Here is a 12120-nt window from a genome sequence, read left to right as displayed (position 1 = left end):
GGGGACACCTGTACGGATGCGCCCCTCCCCCCACTTGCCTTCCGGTGACCCCAGCCTCTCCTGCGTCCCCTGCGCAGTCACCAGGTGGCTCTGGGCACTGAGTATCTCCCGCTCAGTCTCCAGCGCTCGCCACTCGCGCCCTGACCCAGCCACGGGACACACCTGTGGTTTCTCAGCTGGCGTCTTCTCGGAGCCACCGGTGGTCCAAGTCCCCGTGAGGGCCAGCTCAAGGCCTGATCTCAGGCAGGTTACACAGCATCCCCGGCCACTGTTTCCCAAAGGAAACCCGGGATGGTTAGTTAGATTGAAGTTTAACTGAGTTAATCCCGGAGATGGCATGTTTCAGCAGACAGGCTAAGTCATCTGCATGGGGCCCTGGGTTTCGGTGCTGGAAACCTCAAGCTCAGGGAAAAGCGGGAGGTTCCCAGGAAAAGTCTTCTTCCACCTGTGCTTCAGCGCCCAGGGCCCTTCCAGGTTCCCTCACGCTAACTACTCTATTGTGCTTGCCTGACTTCACATGGAAGAACCATGCCAGCCTTCCATCCTCCGACTACGTGAATATATAGGTTTTATGCCCAACTTATATATACAATTCCAGATGTGAGTAGACATGGATTACAACAGCTTCTTCTGTCGTGGTTGTTTTCATAAATCCCCAATTCTCCTTTCCAAGTGGAGGGACAAATGGCGACAGCAGGCGGTGTTCAGTATCTTAAAGGAAGACGGTGTGGAAAGAGAAAGGGATGCTGTGCCAGACGGGGAAGGGGCAGGGATGGGAGTCAGCCTGATGAAAGGTGCACCAGGCCCTCGCTGCTTCCCTTGAGAAATCGGGAGTTCTCCCAGTTGTCCCAGGGCTGGAGGCTGCCCCTGGGGCTGCCGGAGAGAGGAGCCCCCTGGAGACCTCGGCACAGGAGCACCACGGGGACCAGACCTTTGATCTCTTGATGAGATGAGCCCGTTCCCAAGACCCGAGCCCTGCTCCTGTCTGCCCAAACCTTCTTCAAAGCCAGCTGGGCTGGATCAATACAGATGCTGGACAGGAAGAGCCCCAGCGTGCTCAGCTTCACACGGTCGTAAACCACACAAAGACCTCAAACCTCCGGGACCTCTCCCCGCCTCTCTCTCTCTCTCTCCCTCTGTCTCCCCCTCTCCCTCTCCAAACAGCTTCACAGAGAACTTCCAATATGTATTAACTTATTCTTGACATAAACCGAGTGTACGGTAATTTTAAAGCTCTTTAGCACCAGAGAGTCCATTTGGTCTAACCCCGACTTTTCTAGACAAAGAATCAGAAACCCATCAAAATAAAGGAGCTTCGACATCTAGGTCAAACTGAAACTGGAGGGGTGGCCAGGGCCAGGACCCGTGGCAGGCAGGCTCCGTCTGTCCAGTCAGGATCGTCTCCCTGGGCCCCACAGGTGGTGTGGATTCAGGGTTAAACCGCGTGAACCAGCGCGTGGGGAGCCACATCCACTGTTCAGTCTGTGCTTCCGGGCAGTGCTCTCAGCTGGTCGCAGGGGGAAGGGGGAGCAGAAAAGGGATTTTGAGCGGTTTGGGAGCATGGTTACTGTGGAATAAAAAGGGGTAAAATGAATTCCTCTGGGAGTTATAAAAAACAGAATGGTTTTGTTGAGGAAGATGGGGTGATTTATGGAGTCTAGATGGCACACCCCATCGCCAACTAAAACAGCCCTGGCAGTGGCTGATTTTGGTAGGAGAGAGGGGCCACAGGCTCTCCAAGATCAATCTTGGGAAATATAGTTGAGAGCCATGCCCACCCCGCGCCCCCCACAGCCTCCTAAATCAGTGCCCTTAGGACCAGCCAACCCGCCCCAGCTGATGGAGGAGGGGAAGGCAATGAGATGGGAGAAGCACGTTAGCCTTAGAGCTAACCCGTCAGAGGTGGTGGCTGAGATCGCTCTTTGTGTCTCGGGGAGGCAGAGGGACAGCCAAGACAGTGTCACTCTCCCTCAAAGGGTGAAGGGTTTCCTGCCCAGAACAGGTGGCTAAGAACCTCAGGTCTCTTTATAAACCCTCTTTCCCCCAAAGGGAACCGATAGGATGGGGAAACAGGGCTGGGGATCCCGGGGAGCATGGAGGGAAGCAAGTGGGAACTGCATAGCCCTTGCGGTCAGACCTGGTTCCAGTCCAAACTCTGAGGGGTTTACTGGGGACAAGAGCCTCAACCTCTTTGAAGCTGCACTCTATAAAATGGAGATGAGAAAATCCATCTGCTGGTGTCATCGTGAAGATTAAGGAAGAGAATTCTAGAAAGCTGATGGCACATAGTAGGTGTTCAAGAAACGCGAGTGTTCCTCTCCCTCCACTTAGGGACAGACCTGCATTTTTATCACCCTGAAGAGATACCATCTAAAGACAAGACAATCATCGTGTAAATGCTGTGATTTCTATTTACAAGTCAATATTGGTTTTTGCAAAGCTATATGACATTTATTCCCAGTGGCTACCATATATCCACTGCTATCTCTGAATCTTTCAGCGGCCACTGTGTATCAGAACTACCCCGTTAGGATGAAAGAAAAACCCTGCTCTGCTGCAGAATCTCAGCATCCGCTCTCATCAGGTAAAAAGCCCTTTGAAGGGAGATCACGCAAGCCCTATATATTTGCCTTTAAAAAAAATCCCCCTTGTAGCAAGCTGACCTGCTAATTTAAAAGTTTACCTGGCCCTGACTTTCCCCTCCACAGCCCCCTTCCTGTCCTTTATTCACCTCTCACCTGCATAGGAAACTAGGCTTCAGGAACAGAAACTCTTTCCTGGGTTCTCACGCCAATTGGGGGCAGATAACTAAGTCTAATAGACCTGTGGACAAAGCCTGGCGTTGGTGGCCGCTTGGCTTCCCACCTGAGTGTTGATTCTTTCGGCTTCAAAAAAGCTCTTGGACATGCTCTTACTGTAAATATTTGAAGTGTGTGTGGGGTGGGGGTGAGGTCTGGATTCTCACTCTGCTTCCTTGCTCAGCCAGGGGAAGCCCTTTCCTCTGATTTTCCAGGACGCTCCAGGCAGGAGGAGGAGGAAGGTCACATTTTCCTGCCTTGGGCCTGGGGGCTAGCAGGGTCAGAATGACCAGCCTCCGGATGACTCTCGGCCTCGAGGGCTTTCCCAGAGAGGTGGGTCCTGCACGCCCATCGGCGCATGGGTCCATGGGTATCCCTCGGCAGACGGGAAGAGCTCTGTCACCCGAGGCCCTCTCAGTGGCAAGTGGGCCAGGTCTCCAAGCCCACCTGGGTCCTGCAGGCCGCCAGCGGCACGCAGACCCTGCCCTCTGGGCGTGACTGGGCCGGGGCTCAAGGCGAGAATTTGGGGGAGGCAGACTCTGGTGCCACGCACATGTACACCCCCTGCCCCACAACACCCGAAACGCACGGGACTTCCCAGAGGGGGTGAGAAGGTTCCACCTGCAGAGGGTTGGCGACAGGGACACCAACAGCTCCTGTGCGCCCTGGACAGCCAGGAGCATGGCTTGGGGACCTGAATGGTCTTCGCTGTGCTGCCGTCACTGAGCAGAGCGGCTAGATCTGGAAGCAACGTGGGCTCCCCGACGCAGAGGTGGACAAACTCAAGTGCTGATGAGGCGAGAGAAGACTCGCTCTGCTGGCTTTAGGCGACACGAGCCCAGAGCCGGACAGCATGTCTCGGGACGTGGACTCAGCAGCGGGGCCCACACGGGGACCCGAGGTTGCCAGCGCCCGCCGCCCCGCTCAGCACCCGCAGGAGGGCGAGCGGGGACACCAGGTTGAGCCTCCCAGTCTTCCAGCCCCTGTCGCTGTCCCCGCCCCGCATCGCGCCTCGGCACCCCGGGGATGTTTAGGACCTCGCGGCGCAGGGGCGGGGCGGCGGGCGGCCGGGAGGGTGACAGGTGCGCCCCTCGGCCAATGGTGGGGCCGACGCCCCTCCCCGCGCCCCCGCCGCGCGCGCCAATCGCCGGCCGCGCTGCGCTTCAAGTGCGCGGAGGGGCGCGGGTCCCCACCGCGGCGCCAGCGGCCTCGGCGTGGTGCCTGAGGGCTGCAGCGCACACAGCCGGGCTCCCGGCCCCGGCGCGCCGAGCACTCGCGTGGGAGTTGGTGCGAGCGCGTGTGAGCGCGGCCCGGGGCGGGGCCCGCAGGAGGAGGTGCGCGGACCATGGTCACCCTCGGCTGAGTTTCCGGCGGCCACTTTGATTATTGGCAAATAATCACCACCACAATAGCGAGCCCTGGGGCTTGCCTCCGCCACGCACAGACTCCGCGAGCCCACACACGGCCGCGTCACCCACCATCCGGCCCCGATCGCCAGCCCCAAACGAGCCGATGGAAAAATCCAAAAATTTCCGCATCGACGCGCTGCTGGCCGTGGACCCCCCGCGAGCCGCCTCGGCTCAGACCGCGCCGCTGGCCCTGGTCACCTCCCTCGCGGCCGCCGCGTCTGGGCCCGGCGGCGGCGGCGGGGCGAGCGGCGGGGCGAGCGGCAGCTGCAGCCCCGCGTCCTCGGAGCCTCCCGCGGCGCCCGCCGACCGCCTGCGCGCCGAGAGCCCGTCGCCGCCGCGTCTGCTGGCCGCGCACTGCGCGCTGCTGCCCAAGCCGGGCTTCCTGGGCGCGGGCGGCGCGGGCGGCGGCGCGGGCGGTGGGTCCGGGGGGCCCCACCACCACGCGCACCCAGGCGCCGCCGCCGCCGCCGCCGCAGCCGCCGCCGCCGCCGCCGCTGCGGGGGGCCTGGCACTGGGGCTGCACCCCGGGGGCGCGCAGGGCGGCGCTGGCCTCCCGGCGCAGGCCGCGCTCTACGGCCACCCGGTCTACGGCTACTCGGCGGCGGCGGCGGCGGCTGCGCTGGCCGGCCAGCACCCGGCGCTCTCCTACTCGTACCCGCAGGTGCAGGGCGCGCACCCCGCGCACCCCGCCGACCCCATCAAGCTGGGCGCCGGCACCTTCCAGCTGGACCAGTGGCTGCGTGCGTCCACCGCGGGCATGATCCTGCCCAAGATGCCCGACTTTAACTGTGAGTACTGCGCCCGGGGAGGGAGGAAGAAATGGGGGAAGGGGAGTCCAGCTAGACGGTTCTCTCGCGCATCCTTGTCCACCTGGCCCCTCCTTCCCCTCGCTCTCTGCTCGGCGTGGGCTGGGAAAGCGTCGCGAGGCCGTGTTGGCTCGCCCCGGGCCTGCGAGGACTCGTGCGGGCTGCGCGGTGTGGCCATGAGCTGTTAAAATGGCCACGCGCGGGCCTTGTCTTCCCTTCCTCTCTTAACGGGAAGGGGCAGCTGGAGGTGTGAGACTGAAATCTAATGATTAACCTGCAGGCTAGAGGAGAAGGAAGTGGTGGGGGAAGGCAAGCCAAAGAGCATCCTGAGTTAGGCGGGCCTGGGGATCAGGGGCACCGAAACCGGGGGCTTATCCCCAAGGAAACGGTATTGACGTGGGTCTCGCATTCTGGTTCTGGAGAGACCTCCGGACCCTCCCAGGTGAGGGAGAGATTCAGGGGCAATGAAGAGAAATGGGCTTCAAGAGGCCCAGGGCCCCAAGGGCAGGGCTCCTGCGACACCCTGGCTCTTTGCGGGGCTCTGACCTCCTCTGGAAGGGTGCTGGGTCCTGGGTGCCTGCCCCGGAGGCACGTGGCCTGACTTGAACCAAGCGATGGTGCGCTTCTTCAGGCACCTCATTGCAGGGACTCTAGGCAGCAGGTGACCAACCCTGAATCAGGGGCGCCCGACACAGAGTGAGCCCTTCCCCAAGGAGGCAGCGAGGGAGGGCCGGTTACCCACAACCTGAGAGCTGCTCGGCTGTGGGCAGTGAGCTAGTCACCCAGGCGGGCCTCCTCGGAGGCCTGGGCCAGCTCGGGCTTTTCCGGCACCTGTGGGCGCAGGGGCTGGCACTCTCTAGAGTGTGTTCTCTGGTCTGCTCGCCCCACCTGAGCTCGGCTCAGAGGAAGATGCACAGGCTTTATGATTTCACCCGCAGAACACCCAAACAAAGAGACCCCATTGTTTCCGTCTGAGTGGATTTGTTTAGACTGGGGAGATGCAGGCATGGGACAGAAAAAAGCAAAAAAAGAACAGAAATAAACGCTTGCCAGAAATCAGATTCTCCTGCTAGAAGCCTTGGTTGTGACTAAACAGAGAAAAGCTGGGAGCCTGGAGTGCTGAGAAGTCACGGCCGGGTGAGAAAAATCCCAGCGTGGGCACTGTTTGCTTTCGGCCACCCCAGGCTTTTCGCTGCTCAGCTTCCAGAAGGCCCTAATGGCCACCCATCCCTTCCCATTGGAGAGTCAGCCCTCCTGGAACCCACTCCCAGAAAAGGGGAAGCTCAGGGTCACCTCTCAGTGTGGGGGCTGCAGCTTCAGACATACCTGAACCTGTTGATTCCGGGTCACCCAAACTCAGGGCACCTTTCGGGCCTGGCCCTGAGCCCAGTGAATGAACCTCTTCTGATGGAATGCCACCCCATGGACTTTTCATTATGACTTGCATTTCCCAGAGTCTTAGGTGCTTGGGCTCCCACTGGGGGGGTGGGGGGGGGAGGGCGCGGTCCTCGCACAAGCCTCCCCTGGGTGCTGGGTTCCCGGGCCACCACGTAGGTGCTTTCCCAAGCCTGCGTGGAGCCCAAGGTCGCTCAGAAAAATCAATTAAAGCCACATCCCTTTGCCAGCACGCTTGGCCCATCTTGGATTCTTAATCTTGACCTAAACGTGGCTGAATTAAAACCCAGCCAGCTCTAAGTTCAGAAAAGGAATCTGAACACCCAATCCTAGAGGGCCATAACAGTCAGGCCAGGATGCCGGAATGTGTTCTGCGAGTCCCTCCTCTGGTTGTTTCGCTTCCTTTAATTGGTTGTCTCTGCCGTTGGACAGCATTTCCCAAATGGTACTCTTGGAGCCAGTGTTTTAATTAAAGTTCTAATGTATTGTCAAGTTGGGAATTCTGGGCCTTGTTTAACTAAAGCAGGGGGCGTGGGCCTTCCCATAAAGCAAATTGCCCATCCCAGGGGAGCCTGAGCTGGTCAGCCGGCTGGCCTCCTTTCTTCCCTTTCTTTTATTGTCTAACACTTGTCGGGCTCCTGGGAAATCAAGGGAAGTCTCGTTTTGAGGTCATAAAATTCTCTGTGATGTAACCGTGTGAAATTATGTAAATAAAGCTGTGAGACCTCCTTGAACACAGAGAAAGCCGGATTCCCCCTCAGGACTAGGCCTTTAATTTGCGTAATGAAAACTGTCCTGGAAATGCTTCCAGCCTCCCCAGGCTTTGCCCCTCATACCCTGGGGGCGGGCGGGGTTGTAGAGAGAACAGCTTAAATGGGGTAGAGCGTCTGATGAATGCACTACTGAGGCCTGGGATTTGGCTCCTGCCTTCCTTCCCCCCTCTTTTTTCCTTTTTTTTCCCTTCTCCTTCTCCTTTTGTATTTACGGAGGTGGTGGTGGGAATCCTGCACCAGTTCCTCTTGCGGTGGGAAGAGCCAGGACCAACTAGTGTTTCCCCAACCTGTCTGGACTTAGCCTGGGCTGGGGAAAGTGCAGTCAGGGGTGGGGAGGAGGTGCGCCATGCCCCCCTCCACTTCTTGCCTTCTGGCGACCTTCTCTGCACCAACGCACACCCAGCTGGAGAGGGGCCTGAGTGATAAACTCTCTTTAATCAGGACACCCAGGCCCAGTCTGAGATAAAAAGATTTGGTGCCATTAAATCGGGACCGTCTGGTTCCACCTGGCCTCTGGATCCTGGGCTCCCGGAGTCCTCTAGCCACACTGTTCCCCGGGGAGGGGGCGCTGACACTGAAGGAATAGCTGCGACTCTGCAGGGCCGGCGGGCAGCGTTGCCCAGCGGAAGCGGCGTGAGGGGGAGGGGTGGGGGTGAGGGTGGGCGGAGGACTGAGCCGGGCTGCGGCCTCACGCCCTCTCCGTCCCCAGCCCAGGCTCAGTCGAACCTCCTGGGGAAGTGCCGCCGGCCGCGCACGGCCTTCACCAGCCAGCAGCTGCTGGAGCTGGAGCACCAGTTCAAACTCAACAAGTACCTGTCGCGGCCCAAGCGCTTCGAGGTGGCCACCTCGCTGATGCTCACGGAGACGCAGGTGCGCTGCCCCCTCCGCGCCCCCCCCCCCACCGGCCTCCCCGAGGACACTGTCCCCTCTGCACTCTTGACCCTCGGCCGTCCTGGCATCTGGAGCTGGCCTCTTAGACCTGTAGGGTGCGGGTTAACATCGGGGGAGAGCTCACGTGCCTCCGCCAGGGTTCACATACCCGCGGCCGGAGCGCGGACGCAGTAGGTCGGGGTAAAGTCCCGGAATGTGCATCTTAACGACCCTTCCCCCTATTCTGAAGCAGGTGGTCCCCAGGCCACGTTCGAGAAATTTTCTTTCAGAAAGAGATGAGGGAACGTCTTTAGACTTAAGCTGCCCTAGCGGCCCTGGCGCTCTTCCGCAGACAGGGCGCGGCGAGCTGGCGTCCAGGCCGAGCTTCCTTGGAGCCCCCATGCCGGACTCTGAGGGTCCTGACGCGCGCGGTGGGGGCTCCACCGCCCTGGAGCTTCTGAGATCCCACGGCGGGGGGCGGGGGCGGGAGCCGGGGACTCGGAGAGGGTAGAGGTGGCCGGTTTCTCACGCCCGCTTGTGCCGGCAGGTGAAGATCTGGTTCCAGAACCGGCGGATGAAGTGGAAACGCAGCAAAAAGGCCAAAGAGCAGGCGGCGCAGGAGGCCGAGAAGCAGAAGGGCGGCGGGGGCGCGTGCAAAGGCGGCGGCGCGGAGGACCAGGGGGACGAGGAGCTCCTGGGGCCGCCGGCGCCCGGGGACAAGGGCAGCGGACGCCGCCTGCGGGACTTGAGGGACAGTGACCCCGAGGAGGACGAGGACGACGACGACGAGGACCATTTCCCCTACAGCAACGGCGCCAGCACGCACGCCGCCTCCTCCGACTGCTCCTCCGGGGCCGACTCGCCGCCCCCGCGGCCCGGCCCCGGGCACCAGCCCCCGCCGCAGTAGGGGCCCCGCCGGCAGGTGCGCCCTGGTCGCCGCGGCTTCTGCGCGCGTCGCAGCCCCCCGTGGGCGCCCGGGTCCGACCCCCGGCCAGCGAGCGAGGCCAGCCAGGTCCGGGGCGCCCCATTCGGGCTCCAGCACCTGTCTGCTCTTCGGGGGACGGAGAGAGGGAGGCCCGGCGGGTTCACACGTGAACTCTTGTCCTTTTACATTTAATTTTGGCTCGTGTTGCGGCAGGTGTTTGTGAGAAGACCGACCACCACCCTCTTCCCGAGTCGGGGAGGCGGAAGCCCACAGTGTTACAGACCTCTGAAACTTGAAACCTTCTCTGGAAATGCCATTCTGCTGAGTATTGAAAAAAGAAAAAATGTTTTGTGCTTATGTATCTTAGGGGGAAAAACTTTATGTCTTAAGCGTTCAAACTGCTGGAAATCTCAAAACTGTACTGTCTTTATTTTTGTATATTGTATTTATATATATATAAAAAGAAACGTCTACTTATGCATGCTAAATTATTATTTAGCTTCTCCCATCGCCCACGATGGAATGTAAAATAAATTGGTTTTTTACTGGGTAAGAGTGCAAATGTTTTAGGGGGAGATGTGAGAGGGGCTTTACCATTTTTGCTGTTGAAGTGATGGGGAGTGGGTGTGTTCCGGGACTGACAGCAGAGGGTGAAAATCAGAGTAGCAAATGGGTGTCAGGACCACCTCCGCTTCTGGGCCCTCACGTGAGCGGGGAACTTATTCCTGCCATGGGGAGTCGCAGGTGTGAAATGTTGGTAATAGTACCTGAGCCCAGGTGTGAGCGGTCTGGTAGGGGTGCCTGGCCCACTCTGGATGCCTGAATCTCCGGAGAGTAACTTTGCACTCTATGTATTTATTTTCCTGTTTCCTTGGGGATCTTCTTGCTTCGCTGGCGCTGCAGAGGTGGAAACACACTGCTTGAACGTTTCAGAAAATAAGCTTCAGACGCCTAGGCTTTACTGGCACTTGGGGTCCGTGTGGCCCGAGGCGCTCCCTTCGCACCTTTCCCGCACTCCCTCGAATAGCTGCGCTGCTGGCTCTCCTCCACTCCGCCCTCCCTTCCGCAGAACCTTCCCAGCGCTGGCCAGGAACGGTCTTCTGGGGCCTGTGCAAATGTCCGCGAGGACAGCAGCGGGCGACGGGAACGCCTTACGCCGGGCCTGCAACGGCTCTGGGTTAATAAACCGCACCGGCGTTGCCATCAATCACCGCCGAGCCAGGCCCGCCATGTGCGGCACACATGCCCGCTCTGCCGGCCTCCGCGCGCGCTACCCGGCTGCCCTTCCCCCGTCCCGAGCCAGGGCCGCCCCGGGCCTGGAGGAAACCGGAGACCAGGGGACGGCGCTTTCTTCTCCCTCCCCTCGGGCCTCCCTCCGTCCTTCTGCTTTCTCTCTTTCTCAGCGGCACCTGGGCGTGGGGCGCGCGCCCCTCCTCGCCCTCGCTCTGTCCCCGCTTCCCCCGCCTCCCCCTGATAAATGAGTTCAGAAGGGCCTGGCGTTTCATTTGGGTGATTGCCGCGCAGGCGAGCGGGCCACTCCTCTACCTCAGGGCCGGGGTGAGATTAATATCCTCTCCGGCAGCTCATTATCACCCGGCACCTTCCATAAAACCCAGCCTCAGCCAAGGCCGGGGGCGCGGCGCTGCCGGGAGCCGGGCAGGAGCAGCTGCTGGGCGCGGGCGCCGGCAGGGGCCGGCCGCCGCGGGGTCCAAAGGTGCTCTGGGGGAACCGAGCCTGGGTTGGCAACTGGTGGGAAAGCCGGGGTCCCCGAGGAAAGGAGGTGGGAAAATTAGAGAGGGGGGTGGAGAGGGGGAGAGGAGAAAGACAGGCACCTTTTGGGGTTAAAAAATCTGCAATCGGTGTGTATCTCGTTTTAATTTCTAACACATTGGGGAAGTTCAGCCTGAAGCAATCTCTTGCCCACTGCCTCCACATCTGGGGTTTATTCCCGGCCTCCCCCTGCTCGGCGGCCCACTCTCGGCGCCCCCACCTCACGCTGGGCAGCGGGGATCTTCGGGTGGCCGGGCCCGGGCGGGGCGGAGCTTCAGGCCCCGGCGGAGGTGCTGTCCCTCCGCCCCAGGCGACCGACCCCCTGAAGCCCGGAATCGGGCGGCTCCCTCTGCGGCAAGGGAGGAGGGCACGGAGCGAAGATGTAACTGCGACCCCCTGCACCCCCGGGCCGGCAGCGCGAGCCCGGGTTTGGCTCCAGGACTTGGCCGCCGGGGAAGCCGGACCGCCCGCGGCCCCGCGTCTCCAGCCAGCCGCTTAATCGCGGCGGAATTTATCTCACTAATAAATTTAATGATCAATTCGTTCTTGTCACACTAGCTCTTCCCCAAATCAATTATAGCAAATTTAAATATAATCACTGGCTCGTCCTCACCCACTCCGGGCATGGCGAACAATTCATTCCGCCTACTGAAGGGCCCGCAAGCCCCTGGCCAATTGCTGACCCCGCGGGGTAGGGGTGGGGGAGAATGGCCTCTGCAGCCCCCAGGACCCGGTTCCCAGGACCCGGAGCCAGGTCTACGCAGCAGCCGGAGCCCAGAGGGAGACAGAGGCATTGTTCTCAGACAAGCCGGGCCTGGGTCTCCCGCAGTTCGCCCCGCAGACCCTGGCGGCGCCGGGTCACTGCGGCCCGGGGGCTGGGTCCCCAGCGAGGCCCCAGCCCAGAGCGGACCCCTCCCCCTGGTACCCCAGCCGGGCCTCCTTCCCACCGAGGGCCCGACCCCTGGGCACGCGTTGTCTTCGCCCTACTGGGAGGTTCTCCTCTGTTCCCAAAAAGGGGCGTGAGTGTCTCTAGCATGTGCAAAGGGATGTGGATAAAGCCCTTTCTGTGACAAAGAAATCAATCTACACGCGCCCTCCAGGCGACAGCCCACAGGTCTTCTGTCTGGTCCTTGGGAGCCCTGGCCCAGAGAGGGAGGCCCTGAGGAGACACCTTTAATATGTGGAGTCTGAGAGGGGCAGAAACGACTAGAACAGAGACAAATGGACCTGTTCCTTCTGGTCGGCTTTCCCCTACTCCGTCCCCAGATGGAAGTCAGCTTGGTAAAATCAGCTTAAAAGACTTTCTACGACACCAAAAGCACAGACCACAAAAGCAAAAATAGACAAATGGGATTACATCAAACTTCTGCCCAG

At 60.4% G+C, this 12120-nt stretch overlaps 1 protein-coding gene across 1 annotated transcript; it reads left to right on the top strand.

The window, feature by feature from the left end:
* The first annotated feature begins 3986 nt into the window (after nt 1-3986).
* Nucleotides 3987-9520, top strand: MNX1 (motor neuron and pancreas homeobox 1). The gene is made up of 3 exons (XM_070509985.1): nt 3987-4995; nt 7891-8051; nt 8599-9520. The coding sequence occupies exons 1-3, from the start codon at nt 4311-4313 to the stop codon at nt 8956-8958; spliced, it is 1206 nt and encodes a 401-aa protein (XP_070366086.1). The 5' UTR covers nt 3987-4310; the 3' UTR covers nt 8959-9520.
* The last annotated feature ends 2600 nt before the right edge of the window (nt 9521-12120 follow it).

This window comes from Equus asinus, chromosome 1 (genome assembly GCF_041296235.1).
Source record: "Equus asinus isolate D_3611 breed Donkey chromosome 1, EquAss-T2T_v2, whole genome shotgun sequence".
In the NCBI taxonomy this organism is placed as follows: domain Eukaryota; kingdom Metazoa; phylum Chordata; class Mammalia; order Perissodactyla; family Equidae; genus Equus; species Equus asinus.
The sequence above is the reverse complement of the archived record's forward strand: the minus strand, read 5'-3'. Positions and strand labels throughout refer to the sequence as shown.